The sequence below is a fragment of the Chenopodium album genome, chromosome 21, assembly GCF_948465745.1.
Source record: "Chenopodium album chromosome 21, dcCheAlbu1.1, whole genome shotgun sequence".
NCBI lineage: Eukaryota > Viridiplantae > Streptophyta > Magnoliopsida > Caryophyllales > Amaranthaceae > Chenopodium > Chenopodium album.
In genome coordinates this window covers 41100876-41119907 of record NC_137854.1, presented here as the reverse complement: position 1 = coordinate 41119907, position 19032 = coordinate 41100876, and the positions used below count along the sequence as shown (strand labels likewise).

At 37.8% G+C, this 19032-nt stretch overlaps 3 protein-coding genes and 1 pseudogene across 4 annotated transcripts; 2 read left to right on the top strand and 2 right to left on the bottom strand.

Annotated features, from left to right (window-relative positions):
- The first annotated feature begins 425 nt into the window (after positions 1-425).
- On the top strand, positions 426-1566 carry LOC145602960 (uncharacterized). The gene is made up of 2 exons (XM_081659098.1): positions 426-1058; positions 1288-1566. The coding sequence occupies exons 1-2, from the start codon at positions 585-587 to the stop codon at positions 1369-1371; spliced, it is 558 nt and encodes a 185-aa protein (XP_081515224.1). The 5' UTR covers positions 426-584; the 3' UTR covers positions 1372-1566.
- A 777-nt stretch (positions 1567-2343) lies between these two features.
- On the bottom strand, positions 2344-4223 carry LOC145601306 (putative xyloglucan 6-xylosyltransferase 5 pseudogene; annotated as a pseudogene).
- A 2291-nt stretch (positions 4224-6514) lies between these two features.
- Positions 6515-10057, bottom strand: LOC145601215 (protein MET1, chloroplastic-like). Its single transcript, XM_081657183.1, has 5 exons — positions 9108-10057; positions 8938-9014; positions 8706-8826; positions 6923-6982; positions 6515-6800 (listed from the first exon to the last, which is right to left on the bottom strand). The coding sequence occupies exons 1-5, from the start codon at positions 9792-9794 to the stop codon at positions 6660-6662; spliced, it is 1086 nt and encodes a 361-aa protein (XP_081513309.1). The 5' UTR covers positions 9795-10057; the 3' UTR covers positions 6515-6659.
- A 1056-nt stretch (positions 10058-11113) lies between these two features.
- On the top strand, positions 11114-18949 carry LOC145601421 (ARF guanine-nucleotide exchange factor GNOM-like). 2 transcript variants are annotated; one of them, XM_081657438.1, is made up of 3 exons: positions 11114-11277; positions 12428-13166; positions 14860-18949. In XM_081657438.1, the coding sequence occupies exons 2-3, from the start codon at positions 12435-12437 to the stop codon at positions 18454-18456; spliced, it is 4329 nt and encodes a 1442-aa protein (XP_081513564.1). In that variant the 5' UTR covers positions 11114-11277; positions 12428-12434; the 3' UTR covers positions 18457-18949. The 2 variants fall into 2 exon arrangements, with proteins under 2 accessions (XP_081513564.1, XP_081513562.1); XM_081657436.1 differs by having other exon boundaries at positions 12382-13166.
- The last annotated feature ends 83 nt before the right edge of the window (positions 18950-19032 follow it).

Here is a 19032-nt window from a genome sequence, read left to right as displayed (position 1 = left end):
AGCCACAAAAGAAAATCTAAACGGATTCTTCTGTTATTATACGGAGTAAATGCGCCCTTAACTACCAAGGCACAACTCTTTCAGTCCTCTATGTTCAACCTGGCTTGTAAACTTAGCTTACCAAACAGCATTGCAGTAATTGAAAATGGAACAAGACGATCCTAACTGATACTTTGAACAAGATAAGCATTAAGCAGAAACATTCCCGTTCGTGTTTCCGCCTCTCATGTACAAGAGCCTTGAACCATATGTTCAGAGGCTAGCAATGAATTTGCCAGATTTTTTTGGGGTGTTAATGGTCCCCTGGGAATGACATTTAGAAAGTGACAATGATAGAGTGACCAAAGATATTTTAGATAAGATGATATGATGTTTGCAAAAGAAGACACCCTTAAATTGGCAGCATGTTCTTTTTCACCACTCTTGAACCTTCTCCCACCCTAGTCAAACCTCTTTATTGCAGAAAAGGCTATCTGATTCCTGTGAATCATTCTTCAGTTGATGCAAATAAAAATCTTTTCTATCCACAAAAAGAAAACATAACTTATTGCAGTTGTAACAAAAAATAGGAAAAAATTTGAAAGATGGTGGAGACTTCAGAGAGTTCAAGTGAATCCAGTGACTGGGAAGTAGTCCAATACTCATCTAATCAGCCGTCTTCACCACCTTCACAAGGGCAGCTACTCGGGTACGAAATGGTAATAAGAGACAACTTCTATGGTGACAATTCTATCTTCCCACCAAGCGAGCATGAAGACTTGCCCCTTTTAGAACAAGACTCTGGTTCACAGTCATCGTTGTCATCTGCATGTTCAGACACAGGTTCGCCGAAAGAGCAGCAGATAAAATCAGATACAAGGTTTTCTATCATGATGAATGTGATTGGGACTAGAATGTACACATTTGGAAGGAAAGTGTTTCAGGTTTTTCTATGCAGCAGTAGCGGGAGGTGTTTCTCTATTTTTCCTGCTACCGCGATAGTGGTAGCATTGTTAGCTTGCGTGAAGATTCTGCAGTGGCGAAACCGCCTTCTGCTCCTCATAAGAGAGAAAGACCAGGTAAATTGAACATCTTGAAATTCATTGCATTTTTGAATTTATTAACTAGATTTATACACACATATTTAGTTAATCCTTAAAGGAACGAAAAGAATGTTAAAAAATGGGACATAGGTGGTAATTATGGCGGTCACTTCCTTCTTTTCTTGCAGCATGACTAATGAATAATATTGGTAGTGAATTTACTGGGTTGTTTATACTGAAACCTTTCACAATGAATCTGGTGCAGAGAATCAGCCAGCTCTTGCATCAGATAGCTCACATGAACGAGATCTTGTCAGCACGACGGAAGGTTCCGGTCTTGCGAATTTAATTAGACCAATGTGACTACATGAGCATCAAAATATTACTGCAAATAGTTTAATGCGTGATTTGTTGTTATGTGGTATATTGTAATGCCGCAGAATACAAGCAAAACCTTACTGTAATTGAGAATTCTATTGTCCAGAGCACAGTTTTCCATTAATATACTGAAAAATATTGTAGAATAGATCACACCGAGCTTCAATACGACAACAATTACGAAAAAGAATAAACAAAGCATTGTTTTTGCAGATCTCGTCCACAAAACACTCCCAATATAATCAGGGATACTCCATCTGCCTACACATTCATACAATCATACATACCTTTAGACATCTATTACTCGTATTTAAACTATCAAGCTTGAGCTAACAGGTCATTGAGAGGAACAACTGAAAAGTCGGCCCTGAAGTAAGTTAGGTGCAGCGTGCAAAAAAGCATGAAAAAAGTAGCTAAATTCACAGTCCAAGCACGAAAATTTTACCTTATGCAAATGAAGTTGTAAGAATAGGACCAGATACCAATTGTGTTTAGAAACAGAATCAATAGCCATTCCATACATCCAAATGAAGAAGAAAATGATGTACTGTTGATTCTCTAAATTCTAACACATTGCTGAAGAGGAAATCAAGCAAAATTGCCTACAGAGACTAGAGGCTAAATGCAGAGCCAAGTATACCAGCTCTCGAAATATTACTCCATATTTTACAGTAACAGCAGCCACACAAATTTCACCAAAGAAAAAAATATCAGCCATCAACAATCAACATAGAACCAGGCACTTGATCCCATCAACAAATAATAAAAAGAACTTATGCAATGATCAGCACAGAGCTATATGAAATTAAGTTAACTGCTTAGTAATTCCAAACACGAAATGATTAATGCTGGTCATAGTTCCCAATGGAAGCAATTGTTTCTACCAATACATTGCAAACCCAGTAAAGAAAAAAGAAAACAGCAAGTCAATGAACTCAGCAAAGTAATGTAAGTCATAAATTTGTTTCCTGAAAATGTAATAAACAGACTACAAGAATGTGTGACAAAATGTTTAGTTTCATGACATATGAATACAATTTGAGTAAAGAATAAGAAACTAAGAATAAATATCGATTTCAAGTCAAAACCATGGATTTTCCCTTCCATATATCCCAGACAGAGAGCAGAACATGGTCTGTAACTCTGCAAGCACAAAACTTTCTTCTGTTTTGTAAAGGGCTCATTGGAATCCTGGACAAATGTGTGAGCTTAACATGTAAAACAGAAAAGAATAGCCTCATACATGACCACTCTAATCATGTTACAATCAACAGAACCAATAAGGTTAGCTTATACAGTATTACCCTTGTGGGAAAACCTTGTAGGATTTCATGACTTTGATCCACCATGTCGAATGTCAAACTGATCTACATACACCAAAGGTGTGGTCGTCTCGTTCCTCATCCTCTTGATGTTGGGACTCAACAAACCCCTATGCCTAAAACCATACAACTTCAACACCTGATTATCAGCAAAATTGAATGCTCTCTCCATACTCTTCAAACACTTCTCCACAGGATAATCCGCGTAACTCCCACAAGGCTTACAACCCACGAAATGGGTCACAAACGGCCACCTCTCATCACCCAATCCCGGGTGATACTTCTCCACCATCTCCTCATACTTATCCACCAATCCGGTCCAAAACCCGTGCAGATAATACGAATTCTCCACAAACACCTTATTCATCCAAACATCCTTCTGAGAGATCAACAAATAGATCAAAGCAGATTGATCATCAGCCTCGAAAGACGGCCTCCCACTCAAAAACGCAGTGACTACCTTACCTGCTTCATTTCTAGTAGGTCCTTTAGGACCCATAGGAGCCCAAGTATCCATCAAATCCAAAGTCCACTGACAATTCCTAAACAAAACACTACCAGTATTCAAAGCAATCCAAGATTTCTTCTCCAACAAATCAGGATATCCATGAATAACCAAATTATGATTCTCATACTTACTAACAGGAATCTCAAAGACCATATCAGTAAACAATGCATCACTATCCATCCACCAAATCCACTCGATTTCGGGGTGCGATAACATCAACCTCCTAATCAATGGCAATTTTGACCAATACCCAGAAAGATCTTTATCCAAATGAGCCATATTATACACAATTTCAATCCCATGAAGTCGACAATAATCAATCTTATTCTTAATACTCTTAAGCAAATAATGATCCCCAATTGGGTTATCACAAGGATTAGGAGGTGACCCACTTACCAGCAAAATCCGAGGTTTCCCCTTGACAAAATTCGGGTATTCCTTATTCAATTCAAGCCATTCTTTTCTCTGTTGATCCCAATTCCCAATCTTCGGCCCAAAACTGAAAGTAGTAGTATTAGGGTTCATATCAGGTTCATCATCTGGCTCCGCCCCATCAGATCGAATCTCCTCGATCACCCGCCTCGCTTCCTCTTCAAGATGTTGCCTCTCCGCATCGACTTTCGATGTACCGAGATTCAGCCCTATGGTGCCTCGAAGGACCAAGATGGTCACAAACCCACATAAGATAGTGATCTTGATGTTGTTCATTGTTTTGGCAATTTGCCGGCCACGGGGCAACACCCTTGACCGGTTACCGCCGCCGGAGACGGAGGAGAGTGTGGTGGTCGGAAGAGTACCGCCGCCGCCGGTAGCCCGTTTCTGGGCGGTGAAACTCTCTTGACCCATGATTGGAAAAAAGGGGGGATTTTGAGGAGAGAGAAAGTGGGGAATGAAGAGAGGGAAAGTTGTAAGAAAGTAATGGAGAAATGGGTATTTGAGAAAGTTTGAAAATGGAGTGAAAAATTATGGGATTTGAGGGAAACGTGGTGGGGTGTAAGAGAGAGAAAGAGGAGAGAGAAAGAGAAAGAGGGAGGAAGGAAGGTGGCAACAGTCAGCACCGACGGTAAGATTGTCCACTCTTTGTCTTTTTTTTTTTTAAAAAATTATTTATTTTCTTAATTTTTTGATTGATTTTGTTTAGGTGTTAAAATTTGTTTTTGTTTTTGGGTAAAAGTCAAGGTGATTCTCTAATTGAAAGATTAAAAATAGATTTGTATATACAAGTACACAACATACCTAACATTGCATATGGTGATTGGTATATTTGAATCGGATTTGTATTTTTTTGTGGGATTCTTATAATGTCGGCCTTATATTTAGATAGGTTTGGTTAAGATCTAATTAGTTCGAGATTTGAGTGTTACTGTTATTGAATGAATGGCTTAAATGGAGAGATTGAGTGTAATGTTGGATAGGTAATAACGGTAAAGAGTTTATTTTGGATTGGGTGGTTATTGAGTTTAGTCAACCTTTGGATTTCCAAAGTTAAGTTCAAATTTATACAAATATCAGATAATCTTGAGTTTGATCAATTCATTTTGTATATATACAACTATTACAAGTATGTACTTCGTATATTTTACCAAGCAAGTATGGGGGAGTTGGTGGAGAACTCACCAAGTTTAAGCCCCATCCAACCACATTTGCTCGAGAGGAGGAGTTTTCCATGCGGTTCCATGTGGTTCATTGTAAAAGTATTGTCAATGCTATCAAAGTCATGATAAACGAGTAATGAATAGTATAAGTGGAAAAGAAATGTTTTGTGATATGATTAGGTCATTAGGTAACCATTGTTTAAAAGGAAAAATGTAATACTTTGTACAAGTAGCTTTTAATTTCTGGTGTGTGTGCAATTTCTTCATTTTCTTAATTTTACTAGTAATTAAGGATTTCACACGTTAATATTATCATATGATTGATGTATGCTTGCCAGTTGCCACGCCTTTGCCAGCTACAAGCTTAGTAAGATTAGGAACAAAACTTACTATTGAGTGTGACTCTAAAAATCATGGACCATCTTCAGTGACACAATTTTCTTTAAGGAGAAAATTTCACAATGCATGTTGCATTTTTGCTGGGAGTAAAACTTAAAAAGAGAGCATTTCTCATTTCTCAATGCATGTTGTTGCATTTTGTTAGTTGTACAACATTTTAGAAGGTACATCACCTAAATACCTCTTTGAAGTCGCTCAATGGAGTTGTATTAATTTATATTAGTTGTAACACAAATGAGATATTTTTGGGTAAAAACATAGAGATCTTTTTCTAGCTCCAAGTTCGAACCTCCTCCCTAACCTTTTTTTTTTTTTTTTTTTTTTTTTTTTTCATTCTTTATTAATATTTCAATATACCCAATATTATTTTTATACGAGACATATTACTACTTAGACATTCTTTTTAAATATTCAGTATACCCAACCACTGAAAGTATTGGTATCAAGACTAACAAAGTATGAACTACCAATATATAAGTAGTAGTCCTCAAGAAAAACGAAGTGCAGGATCTTATATAGTTATATTAGTATACATGCTCAGATCAGCGAGGTCAGCATAAAATTGCACGATATCAAACACAAAGGTAGGTTGGCAGTTGGCTAATCTATTACTAAAATAACAGCTATATGTATAACGTGTACAAGTACAGGATTGTAGCACATGCCGAATTTGGATGTATAATGTGAACGTTCAATTCAAAATATAGGCATGCCTTGATCCATTCAATCCAAAATGAAAAATAGTTCAAGAGTTTTTCGAAATTACGTTATTAGTAGAACTTGCACATTATTTGCTGATAAAGATTTTTGTCCCTTGATTCAACAACACGAATCATCGTAAATTTGAGGTCTTTAAATGGTCATTCTTCTATTATGAGCACCTATTAAAAATATAGATCTTGTCTTAGCTGGTATTGATTTGTCAATGTTTAATGCATACGATTCTGTCTGCAAATTAAAAGCTGTTATGAATACAATGCTCCACAGAAATATTGGAATAATATGCCTTCAAACTTCACAATTAATGGCATGAACTTAGGCCAACATCATAGATATGGCCGCGAAGGCAATTGTATGTTAAAGTGATCTGGTGTACATGCGTGTGTAAAATGTAAATGGTGTAATAGTGTAGTAAAGGGGTTCTTCTCTAAGCTTAACAAAGGGGATCTAATGTCAATGTTAGTACGTACGTAGGCTGCATCATTCAAGTACTGAACACATCCGTAGTATGCTATGAAATGGTGGATTCCTCACCTCCTTTGCAATACCGTAGAGAAGAAGCAATGCAAATTTGACAAAGCAAGTACCTCTTCGTTAAATGAATGTAGGAGGACGATTCTCTTTCTATATGATATGGAACATGTATGTGCTCAAACAGTGTTAACACATGATAATCTCAATGAAAATATAGTGTTATAAGTATAAAATTATCCCTCTACTTCTTGTTGAATCCAAATAGAGATTTTATGGCATTGATTGCATTTTCGTTGATGAATGATTCATCAAACCTTTTCAATAGTGTGTCAAATTCAGCGGTCGCCCTGAGGTTTGCAAGGTCTGGATCAGTTCGAATTCTCTGTACAATTTTCAGAAAGTGAAAAAATATAAATTGAAATGTATATGTATTTGCCATTGTAATTAAGGATAGAAATGACAATGAAGAGGAAATGAAAAGGTGATCATGTTTAGTAGTATTACCTTGAAATCTTCATATCCTTCTTCCAAAGCATCTTCGAGTGCAGATAGACCAGCTTGTATCTGTTGATTAAACTAGTGGCACATTTACTAAACAAGGAAGGTAATATTCCCTTTAATAGTCTATGAAGTAAGAAACCAAAATCTAGCACATATATCCCAGTGCTTGACTTGAGAAAGATTAAGCTTTTGGTGACTTCTTTTATGAATGTCAATCATGTCATTGATGTTATCATTGTCTATTTCAAACATGCTTGTATATTTTCTGACATGTTGCAGCTTCTGTGTGATTATGCATTAGTTTGCATAATCACACAGAAGGGCATCTGCCATCTGGTTGCATAAATGAAAACAACATAGCCTAAATTTTACAATAGTATTCTTTCCAATTAATCTTGCCTATGAAAAGATACAGCAATCACAAATTATAGTTTTTAAGGCCTTAACAAGACACTAAGTCTTTAACCAGTACTTCAAACCAAACTGATAGCTTTATGATTACACTTCCCTGATCCTCAAAATATATTTAAGGATTTAATATGCATGCTACTTTAACCTGCTTGATTCTGAAAATTTAACAGAACTGCTGACCATGCCGCCTTGAGTAGCTTAGATTGACATACCAGTAGATGTTACAAAAATGATGTTGTTGCTGGGGTTAATAACATTTAAACATAAAGATAACCTTTTGCTGGGGCTTATTGTGGTCCGCCTTCTAAATTTTTTCTTGGAAGCTTCTTTCTATCTACTTATTGTATCTATTTTAGAACCTGAATCAACTCTGTCAAGTTGTATTTCACTGGAATGTAGGTAACTTATTATGTTTGATCTAATTAGCATTTTGAGACATGTTTTTTGATAACACTTGATAACTTCTTCTCTCTTTATGATCAACAAGGAAAACCAATTTGGTAACTTGAATTTTATGTGTCATACTTCAATAGGTATATTCTTCATACAATCCTACTTTGCTTATATGTTGTTTTACATGTGATAAAAGACCTCTGAAATTTTATGTTGTTTGCCTTTTCTGTTATAATGCAAATTTTCTTGGTGCTACAAGAGTACAAGATTTCTTAATTAGATTTCTTCAAAGTTGGTCACGGCTGTGTCCATGATTTTCTGGGTGTTTTTGTTATTGACCAGATACTTATTGCTCATTCTCTTTTGGGAGGGTCTACAGTCTGCATCTCTAGTAATAATGGTGGTTCTAGGTATTGTACTGGTGATGTCTAGTATAGTGGTATCTTAGGGTGTGGTTGAACATGATTTGTAAGCAATATCTGAGTATATAAGGATTGAGCCAACTCTACCTGGTTAATGGCACACTGCTATTTAAACGGTGCATATTATATGATCTGATCTCAGTTGTTCAGACTTCAATATGAAATACACACAAGGCTCCAGGCAGAAGTCAAATATTAGATCTCAGTTAGGAATGGAAGCAACTTAGATATTGGAACAAGTTTATTTTAATTGCAGATGCCTGGGAGCTTATATTCTGACCGAGCAATTGAAGTTTCTGCTTACTGTCGCCTGGTGTTTATCGAGAAATTGGTCTATATGGCTGTCTCTTGTATATAAATGTGTTATTTTGGTCGAAAATGTATTTCATTAGCAGTTTCAGTCTCTATTAGTCTCTGGTATTACAGAACTAAATTTTATGAGAATCGGTATTTTTCTCTGTTTGTAGCCAGGGTACTCATACTGATTTCAGGATATCACATAATAGCCTCAGTAGGTATAATAAAGAGTTAAGGATTGAGGGAGAGAAGTATTACAGTACCTGATTAAGCTTTGAATAACAGCAAGCAACATTGTAACTAGCCACTGAAGCTTCCGTTGTAGTCGGCCTAGATCCTAGAACTGATTCAAACTTCTCACGAGCTTCCTCATATTTTCCACTCCTTCAGTGAACAAAGAGGCAAAGTAAGGGGAAATTAGAGGAAACAGAACTAAACACAATCAAACAGTACACTAACAGGCAACATAAGAATGGAAAGATTATTGGTACATACTTGTAAAGTTGGAGGCCTTCCCGAAGTTCCCTTTCTCTGCGCTCTTTCTGCTCTATCTTCCTCTGGTAATTTTGGCGCTGCAAACAAATATATACTGTCAGAACTCATAGAATGATATGAGTTACATGCCTGAAAGTGGTACAGTTAGCCTGACAGGAGGTTTAGCTTACTTGAATCTCTCTGACACGGTCACTGATAACACCAGAATTCCTTTCAGCGCGGATAATTTCCTTCTCAGACATCTCGCCAGCATAATCAAGATTACCAAATCGTCGCTGCATTTTCATGTAGAGAGGCCCAATCCTCTGACGGATAGTGTACATCGTTCTACCATACTCAGCAGCAGGCCAGATTTCAGTCCCGAACACTGCACTAGTGGAGATAACTTTGTCCCCTACACTGAACTGTCCTGTTTTATCAGCAGCATACCCTGGGGCTATGGCATCAATATAGGTACCCCCATCTCTTCCTTTGGCAAATTTCAATCCAAGAGGCTGCTCTAATTCCACCTCATATTCTTCATACTTTTCTTCTTCTGCTTCGTCTTCTTTTTCTTCTTCATCTTGTTGTTGGCCTGAGGCTGACGACGAATCAGTTCCTGTGGCTCTGACTACAAACCTGCAGCACCTGCTGCTGTTAGAATTGCCACTGCCGTTGCTCCTGCAGCAGCAGTAGCTGATCATTGCACGAGATAGTGGCTGTGTCTGCGGTGATGACAGTGATGTTGCATTATTTGCAAATTGCTTAGTTTTCAAATTTTGGGTAGGAGACCTCATCACATTCAGATTAACATGATTGTTAAGAGCATGGTAATGGTACAGCTGCGAGTACCCGCAACTGTTACTTGTGGCCATCATTTTTTTCTATAAGATAATATAAATGCTGCGCGCTGCAGGAGCCAATCACACTCTATTGCAACCCACGCGAAACTCGATATAGTAATACAATATGCCACAAGTAGTGCTCGCAGTCGTCGGTCGATTTTCCTAAGAAACTTTGAATGTGGTATCCAAAATCTAAACAAAACCAAAACAAAATTTGAAGGGTGATTATGTTTGTTCACCACCAAAGAAGTTGGACTAGATAGAAAGAAAGAAAAGAAATGGTTGTTAACACACACTCACAATGACGAGTTGGGATTACGAGGGCCCGCTTGTTAGTGGCTCCTATATCTCCTCTATGAATTTTGGTCTATCATGTGCATCCACGTGTCCTATTCCCTTTCATTTTTGGAAGCTAAGCCACTCATTTTTGCATCCCACAAATATATATATATATATTTTTTTTTAATTTTGAAAACGGATATTCCGAAACTAAAGCATAACATTAACAATAGATGAATAGAGCACCTAATAATTTATTATATACAAGGTACTTTCTCTATTCCTTAAATATCGTAATATGGGAATGAGACACAAATTTTCAGAATAAGAAAGATATAGAGAATAATAAAGATAGATATCTATGAGGAGAGCGAAAGAGAGAAAACATGTGTAAATAAGGACATATTACAATATTTGTGAAACTCCCTAACAAAATTAATTGTTGCAATATTTGTGGAACAAAAGAAGTATATCGTTTCATTTTAGATTTAACATCAATTAAAAAAAACATTTCATGGGTTTCGAACATTGAAAGATTAAAACTCTTACCATATCTTAACCAATAATTCGTGTCATCTTTATAAATAAATACAATTATAAATGGCATACACAAAATTGGCACCTTAATGATAGATTCTGGCCAAGAAGTCAAAGTTCCGAGGTTGACTTTTATCTTTCCATCGATTTTAATACTCTCTGGCAAAAAATGGAGCTTGTGAGAGTCATCCAAGTACAGATAGTATCAAATCATTTCTACCTTAATTCTACCCTCTCATTCAATGGAGTATATCACAATCACACGCACAGAAAGATGGAGGGAGATTAAAAGCCAAACGCCGGAACTTAATTGGTTGGAATGGGTCATTAAGGTACAGGGTACTATTAGTTTACAAATTGACTTAAAAATAAAGTATTTCTTGACAAATTTTTTTTTTTTTTTGTTGTTAATTTGTTATTGAAAAATCAAGAAATTTAATGTGGAAAAAGAAGGTAAATGAAAGTGACCCCACTTGGCCACTTGAACCCATTGAACAGTAATTGCCAATAAGGAAAAAAAAAAAAAAAGGAAAACAAAAAACTGATGAGCGTAGCCCCCTACCTTCTCTTCCTCTTCCTGCTCATCTCTCTCTCAGTTCTCCATTGAAGCGCAGTCAACGATTCTCCATTAAAGCGCAGTCAACGTTCTCCATTGAAGCGCCTTCTGATACTTGTATCCGCCATTGAAGCATCTTCTGAGGTAATTTGTTATTTCTATTTATAATCATCATGTCAATTTCACAATCTAGGGTTTATTGTTGATCTAATTTGATACAATTGTTAGTGTAGTAAGTTTAGGGTTCGAAAATTTGAACTATTCCTTCTAATTACTAAGATTGTATGAAAGATCACAACCAGCGATTATGTTGCTAGAAATTTGATGATTGAATCAAACATGCCTTTCCTCGATTAAATTATTTATGTGATAGTTGGATCGAATTTGGTTGCTAATGTGTTGCAGAACCCGTTAATGTTAGAATTGAACTATGAAATTAGCTCAGGGACAGGCCTGTATATGGTGATCGAAGGAAGGCGTTGATGGTGTTTTGTGTCATTATAACCCGTGGCCAACTACTGTCTGTTTCCGTCTTATTATTACCTTGGTTTCAAATTTTTTGCGAAAATTTTACATAAAATGTGAGAAGAAAATGTCCAATCGTTGCAAATAACTTGAAACGGAGGTATTATATAGAAAAATATTGTGGAGTTTCATTTTGTAGTAGTTTTTGCAATGTAGGGCATGTAGAGGTTTGTATCAGTATTATAGAGATTGTTGTTATAGGTGTTAGGTTTTGTAGAAGGAAATGTGTGGATTTCTAGAACTATTAGCTATTGGAATTGTAAGTCATTTATACTCCTTCCGTCCCTAAAATAAAATATAAGAGTTTGGAAATTTTATTTAATTCTCCTTCAAATTCAAAATACAAGTCATTTTGCCCTTGTTCTTTTGATCTAAAATTCAAGTAATTCTTCAAGTCCATGGTACAGCAATTTTCAGTTGATAATAACATTGTAGGATTACAGCCTTAACAGGTCATCTTATTTTAACAATGCAATGTTAGGTACCATTTTGCATTTTACAATATGATTACCATTGCAAATTTAAGTTGATTGAACTGAATTCTTGATATGAACAAAAGTCGTTAAATTGACTTTTTATTGGGATTAGATGGAGTATTTTTATTGGTTCAAGTAGGTAACTTTCTGTATACTAGTTCCTCAACATTCAATTGATTAGTTGCTTAGCTGTCACTCTTGTTAGGTTCTAGTGATATGACTTGGCGCCTTGTGTGGCTTATTTCAGATATTGGCTGTGAATTTCTTTGACCTTTTTGGTTTGCAACATGTAGAGTGAACATGGGTCGTCTGAAGATGCAATCTGGTATAAAGGCAATTGAAGAAGAACCTGAGGAATCTGAAGTTACATCATCTGACAAAGCTGCTTTATCATGTATGATTAACTCAGAAATTGGTGCTGTATTGGCAATCATGAGAAGGAATGTGAGATGGGGTGGTCGCTACATGTCCGGGGATGACCAATTAGAACATTCTCTTATCCAATCTTTGAAAGCGTTGCGCAAGCAAGTCTTTGTGTGGCAACAACAGTGGCATAATATCAATCCTGTTTTGTATCTTCAACCATTTTTAGATGTTATTCGTTCTGATGAAACTGGCGCTCCCATTACTAGTGTTGCTTTGTCATCTGTATACAAGATCTTAACTCTTGACGTGCTTGATCTTAACACCGCAAATATAGAAGATGCCATGCATTTGGTTGTTGATGCTGTTACCAGTTGTCGGTTTGAGGTGACTGATCCTGCATCAGAAGAGGTTGTTTTGACCAAGATTCTTCAGGTTCTGCTGGCTTGTATGAAATGTAAAGCATCTGTTGTATTGAGTAATCAGCATGTTTGTACCATAGTTAATACATGTTTCCGAATTGTTCATCAAGCCACAACAAAAGGTGAATTGTTGCAAGGAATGGCAGCGCATACAATGCGTGAACTTGTTAGGTGTATCTTTTCACATCTTCCTGAAGTTGAGGGCATAGAGAATTCCGTGGTCAACAGAGGCTCAATAAATTCAGAGGTACAGCTCATCCCCGCCTTTCTAATCTCTTTGGCTTTAAAACAGCTATGTCATTCAATACAATTTTTTTTTTCCTTCTATGCTTTCTTGCTCTTCCAAATTTAGGTTTGAAATTACCTAGTTTATACCAGATTACCAGCTATTAGGAAAGTTCTAATGTTAAATTTAGCCTAGTGGAAGAAAGCCTATCAGTCATGGCCCACTCTAATGGCTTTTATGTGTTATGTTTAACAACTTTTAGGATTTTATCGGTTTACCGACATACCATCTGTAGGACAAAGCAGAGTCACACTTAAAGCTCATGCTTAATTTAGTTTAAGTACATGTTTCTCTTTCAGCATGGTAATTCTAACGAAGTTTCCCTCCTCACTGCTTACTGGTACCATAGATCAGGTGTCTCTTATTTTGATTTTCCTTTTGCCATGGATCTGGGTACAGCGCCAATTGGTAGCCCTCTTTTCATCTTCCCACTTGCTATTTACACCTTGTCTTCATCTCCACTTAAAAGAACAACAAAGGCCAAGTATATGGGTATATATTTTAAGTCTTTTAGAACATGTTTGGTTATTTCTTTCTTGGTTTTCCTCATTTCTTGATGCATTGCGGGCAAGAAGGTCCATCCCACTCTTAATGTGACTATGTGAGTGTGTGTCAAGGAATCACAAGGAGCAGATTGGAATTGGGGGAATGAAGAATCAAAAAAATGGGGAAACTATGTCCACAACTAGATAAAATGAGACATGAAATAATTTCTGTAACCTATAAACAACAACTAATGCCAAAATTTATGCTGACTTCAATATAGTGAACACTGAAGCTAAGGCTCCAATAGCAAACAAAGTCAACAATACCATCAAATATATTAGCAGCACTTAGGGCGAAGATGCAGTTTGCTGGGAAGTCAACGATAAACTGTTACGGTCTGTGCTATGATTTAGACATTTGGACTATGTTTTGGGAGCTTCCCTTGTCTTTATGAGACGTTCTATGTGCATTTGGTTGTTCCAATGTCTGAAATGATTTTACATTACGCTGGAATGCTGGATTCTAAAAGGTTCAGTGCTTCTTAGGTGTATTGTGTACATACATCTTTTGAATGGGCACAGGCAAGGAAGATCACACACACAAAATTCCAGCTAGGGTTTGTTGGCTAGTAACTACACATTCAAGGGTGATGAGTTTGGAGAAAGGGCAGGTGGCTTATTGTGATAGGGAAAGGAGATCGTTTGTTGTTTGCACCAGGTGGAACACACCACTGCATACAGTATTACAGTGGTGTACATTTAATCTATTGTTTCCTATCCATTTTAGGTTGTTGAACCAAGTTGATATCCCATCTCCAATTCAATCACAAAAATTTATAAGACCATCATGACCAACGCTGCAGGATCTTCTCGAGACCTCCATTTTACTTTAAGTTCTTTGGTTATGTTGGAGAGGCATGTCTTGTTATGTTGGCTATTTCAATATTTCCGTTTGCCTTATATGTTGGGATAAAGTTTTTATCCAGTTCCCTATATCAATTAATGTTCAATCATATGACTAAATATTAAATGTTCTGTTTTACAAAAAATCTTTCTCTCAAGTTATATTAAAGTGGGTTGCATCGTGGTGAATGGTATTATGTTTTATGCATTGAGTTTTCCTATTACAACTTTACTGATAGGTCATGTAATTTTTTATCCTCATGCAGATTGGTGGCCTTGATAACGAATTCAATTTTTCAGCTATGCCGTTCAATAATGGAAATGGTAATTTTGAATATGATGATCCCACTGCTAATTTTGGTTCTATAGCTCCAGTGGGTGTGGGTGCTGTGGATGAAAATGGTGCTGAGAACGGGAAGGAGTCAAAGGCATATGATTTGAATGTGATGACAGAGCCCTATGGAGTACCTTCTATGTTTGAGATCTTTAATTTTCTGTGTTCACTGCTTAATGTTGTCGACCACGTTGGAATTGGTCCTAGATCTAATGGCTTGGCCGTTGATGAGGATGCACCTCTCTTTGCCTTGGGTCTCATAAATTCAGCTATTGAGTTAGGTGGGGCTTCTTTTCTCAGTCATCCCAGCTTACTAAACTTGATACAAGACGAGCTCTTTCGCAATTTGATGCTTTTTGGTCTGTCACCAAGTCCTCTGATTCTCTCTATGGTTTGTAGTACAGCTCTGAATTTATATCATCATTTACGAATAGAGCTTAAACTACAACTCGAGGCTTTCTTTTCTTGCGTGATCTTAAGACTCGCGCAGAGCAGATATGGTGCTTCTTACCAGCAGCAAGAGGCTGCAATGGAGGCCCTTGTCGACTTCTGCAGGCAAAAGACATTTATGGTAGAGATGTATGCTAACTTAGATTGTGACATAACATGCAGCAATGTGTTTGAAGATCTTGCTAACTTGTTGTCAAAGAGTGCTTTTCCTGTAAACTCTCCTCTGTCTTCTATGCACATCCTCGCTCTTGATGGGCTGATAGCTGTTATTCAGGGGATGGCTGAAAGGATTGGCAATGGGTCTCTTGGCTTGGAGCAGGCACCTGTGAGTCTTGAGGAGTATGCTCCATTTTGGATGGTGAAATGTGACAATTATAGTGATCCTAATCACTGGGTTCCATTTGTCCGTCGTAGGAAATATATCAAGAGAAGATTGATGATTGGTGCTGATCACTTTAATCGGGATCCTAAAAAAGGGTTAGAGTTTCTTCAAGGGACGCACTTGTTGCCTGAAAAACTTGATCCGCAGAGTGTGGCTTGCTTCTTCAGATATACTGCTGGGTTAGATAAAAATCTTGTGGGGGACTTTCTAGGTAACCATGATGAATTTTGTGTTCAGGTTCTTCATGAATTTGCTCAGACTTTTGACTTCCAAGATATGAATTTAGACACAGCTCTGAGACTATTTTTGGAAACTTTCAGACTTCCTGGAGAGTCACAAAAGATACAAAGAGTGCTTGAGGCATTCTCAGAACGCTACTATGAACAATCGTCACATGTTTTGGCCAACAAGGATGCTGCATTTTTACTATCTTATTCCATCATAATGCTGAACACGGATCTGCACAATGTACAAGTTAAGAAAAAAATGACTGAAGAGGACTTTATTCGCAATAACCGGCATATAAATGATGGTGAGGATCTCCCACGTGAATATCTGTCAGAATTATACCATTCTATATGCAAAAATGAGATTCGCACGACACCTGAACAGGGTGCTGGATTTGCTGAGATGAATCCAAGCCGGTGGATCGATCTAATGCACAAATGTAAGAAGACTGCACCGTATATTGTGGCAGATTCAAGGGCTTATCTTGATCATGATATGTTTGCTATAATGTCTGGTCCAACAATTGCTGCCATTTCCGTGGTTTTTGATCATGCAGAATCTGAAGAAGTTTATCGAACTTGCATTGATGGCTTCTTAGCTGTCGCAAAGATATCAGCCTGCCACCATCTTGAAGATGTTCTTGATGATTTAGTTGTTTCTCTTTGCAAGTTTACAACCCTTTTAAATTCATCTTCTACCGAAGAACCTGTTTTGGCATTTGGTGATGACATGAAAGCAAGGATGGCCACTGTTACGTTGTTCACCATTGCAAATCGCTATGGGGACTATATTCGCACAGGGTGGCGAAATATCCTGGACTGCATTTTAAGGTTGCACAAACTTGGTCTTCTTCCTGCCCGTGTTGCTAGTGATGCTGCGGATGACTCAGAGCTATCTTCTGATCCTGGGCAAGGGAAGCCCCTCACAAACTCATTATCTGCATCTCATTTGACATCCATGGGTACTCCAAGAAGGTCTTCTGGGCTGATGGGCCGGTTCAGCCAATTATTATCTCTGGAAACAGAGGAGCCCAGGTCACAGCCCACTGAGCAACAACTTGCCGCTCATCAGCGTACACTCCAGACAATCCAGAAGTGTCACATTGACAATATATTTACAGAGAGCAAGTTTCTTCAAGCCGAATCTCTATTGCAGCTTGCACGAGCACTCATATGGGCTGCTGGTAGGCCTCAGAAAGGGGCTGGATCACCAGAAGATGAAGACACTGCTGTTTTTTGCCTTGAATTATTAATTGCTATCACGTTGAACAACCGAGATAGGATTGTTCTTCTCTGGCAGGGGGTCTATGAGCATATTGCAAATATTGTACAGTCCACTGTCATGCCCTGTGCCTTGGTGGAGAAAGCTGTATTTGGACTTCTTCGAATATGCCAGCGACTGCTTCCTTATAAAGAGAACCTAGCTGATGAGCTTCTTAGATCTCTGCAGTTGGTGCTCAAGCTCGATGCTCGAGTTGCTGATGCATACTGTGAGCAGATCACCCAAGAGGTAACTCGCTTGGTCAAAGCAAATGCCACTCACATCCGATCACAAATGGGTTGGCGCACCATTACTTCTCTTCTTTCTGTCACTGCCCGACACCCAGAAGCTTCTGAATCAGGATTTGATGCTTTGGTGTTTATGATGTCTGAGGGGGCCCATTTGTTGCCTTCTAATTTCATTTTGTGTATAGATTCTGCTAGACAATTTGCAGAGTCTCGTGTTGGACAATCTGACCGATCCATTCGTGCTCTGGATCTTATGGCTGGTTCTGTGGGTTGTCTAGTGAAGTGGGTTCGTGAAACCAAGGAAGCTGTGGAAGAGGATGCTGTAAAAATGTCTCAGGATATTGGGGAGATGTGGCTGAGACTTGTGCAGGCCCTAAGGAAAGTTTGTTTGGACCAGAGAGAAGAAGTCAGAAATCATGCTGTTTCATCCTTGGAGAAGTGCTTGACTGAAATGGATGAAGTCCACCTTGCACACAGTCTCTGGTTGCAATGTTTCGATATGGTTATCTTCACAATGCTTGATGATTTGCTTGAAATTGCCCAGGGGCATTCTCAGAAGGACTATCGTAACATGGAAGGGACACAAATTATTGCCATAAAGCTCCTCTCTAAGGTTTTTCTGCAATTACTCCCTGAACTCTCTCAATTGACAGCATTTTGCAAACTATGGCTGGGTGTTCTTAGTCGGATGGAAAAATACATGAAAGTCAAAGTTAGAGGAAAGAAGAGTGAAAAGCTCCAAGAGCTAGTGTTAGAACTATTGAAGAACACACTAGTAGAGATGAAGAACAGCGGAGTCCTTGCTCAGAGGAGTGCATTAGGTGGAGATAGCTTGTGGGAATTAACATGGTTACATGTTAACAATATCTCTCCATCTTTGCAATCTGAAGTATTCCCAAGCACAGGAGTCGAAGACAGCAGTAATGAAACCTCTGCTGAACCTGTGGCCTCAGAAAGCTGATAATGTGATTCATTCTCAAGCTTGATCTCAATGGAGAAAATGTTCTCATTTCTGCATACTGTGAGTGGGATGATGTTCTGCCTAACGGCTAAAGTGTGTGTTTGAGTGATTGCTGGTTCATACATAGGGTGGTTGATATGATATGTAGGTTGTAGAGGAGAGAATGAGAAAGTATGCACACAATTCTGTCATGTGTTTTGTTCAGTTAGCCAGATGGTGTTGAAGACAGAATTTTCTTGGACTGGGGTTTCGTGAGGTTCTGCAGTTTTCCTAGGTATAGAACAAAATGAATGTACCTTGAATATTTTGATTAGTCAGTAAAGGAGGAAATTTGCTGGCCCTCGATTTAGATAGTTACAAGTTAGACTTAGAGCATTATATTGTTGTGTAATTGATGTACAGATATTCATCTTGAAAGTTTTAGTCCATTCAATGTTAAGTGTCATCTTGAATCTCTACCCCTTAATAAAATTCTTGGTTGTTGATGCACGTGTCAAGTGAAACATTAAGGGCCTATTCTCTTCAGCTTAATTTCAGTTCAGTTCAGCTCAGCTCGGTTTCTAATTTCCTTCTCTC

Coding starts and splice junctions, on each gene's coding strand:
- LOC145602960 (XM_081659098.1), top strand. CDS start 585: ATGGTGGAGACTTCAGAGAGTTCAAGTGAATCCAGTGACTGGGAAGTA. Junction 1,059..1,287: donor TCATAAGAGAGAAAGACCAG/GTAAATTGAACA, acceptor AATCTGGTGCAG/AGAATCAGCCAGCTCTTGCA.
- LOC145601215 (XM_081657183.1), bottom strand. CDS start 9,794: ATGATGGCCACAAGTAACAGTTGCGGGTACTCGCAGCTGTACCATTAC. Junction 8,827..8,937: donor GAAGGCCTCCAACTTTACAA/GTATGTACCAAT, acceptor TGTTCACTGAAG/GAGTGGAAAATATGAGGAAG. Junction 6,801..6,922: donor AAGGATATGAAGATTTCAAG/GTAATACTACTA, acceptor AAAATTGTACAG/AGAATTCGAACTGATCCAGA.
- LOC145601421 (XM_081657438.1), top strand. CDS start 12,435: ATGGGTCGTCTGAAGATGCAATCTGGTATAAAGGCAATTGAAGAAGAA. Junction 13,167..14,859: donor GAGGCTCAATAAATTCAGAG/GTACAGCTCATC, acceptor ATCCTCATGCAG/ATTGGTGGCCTTGATAACGA.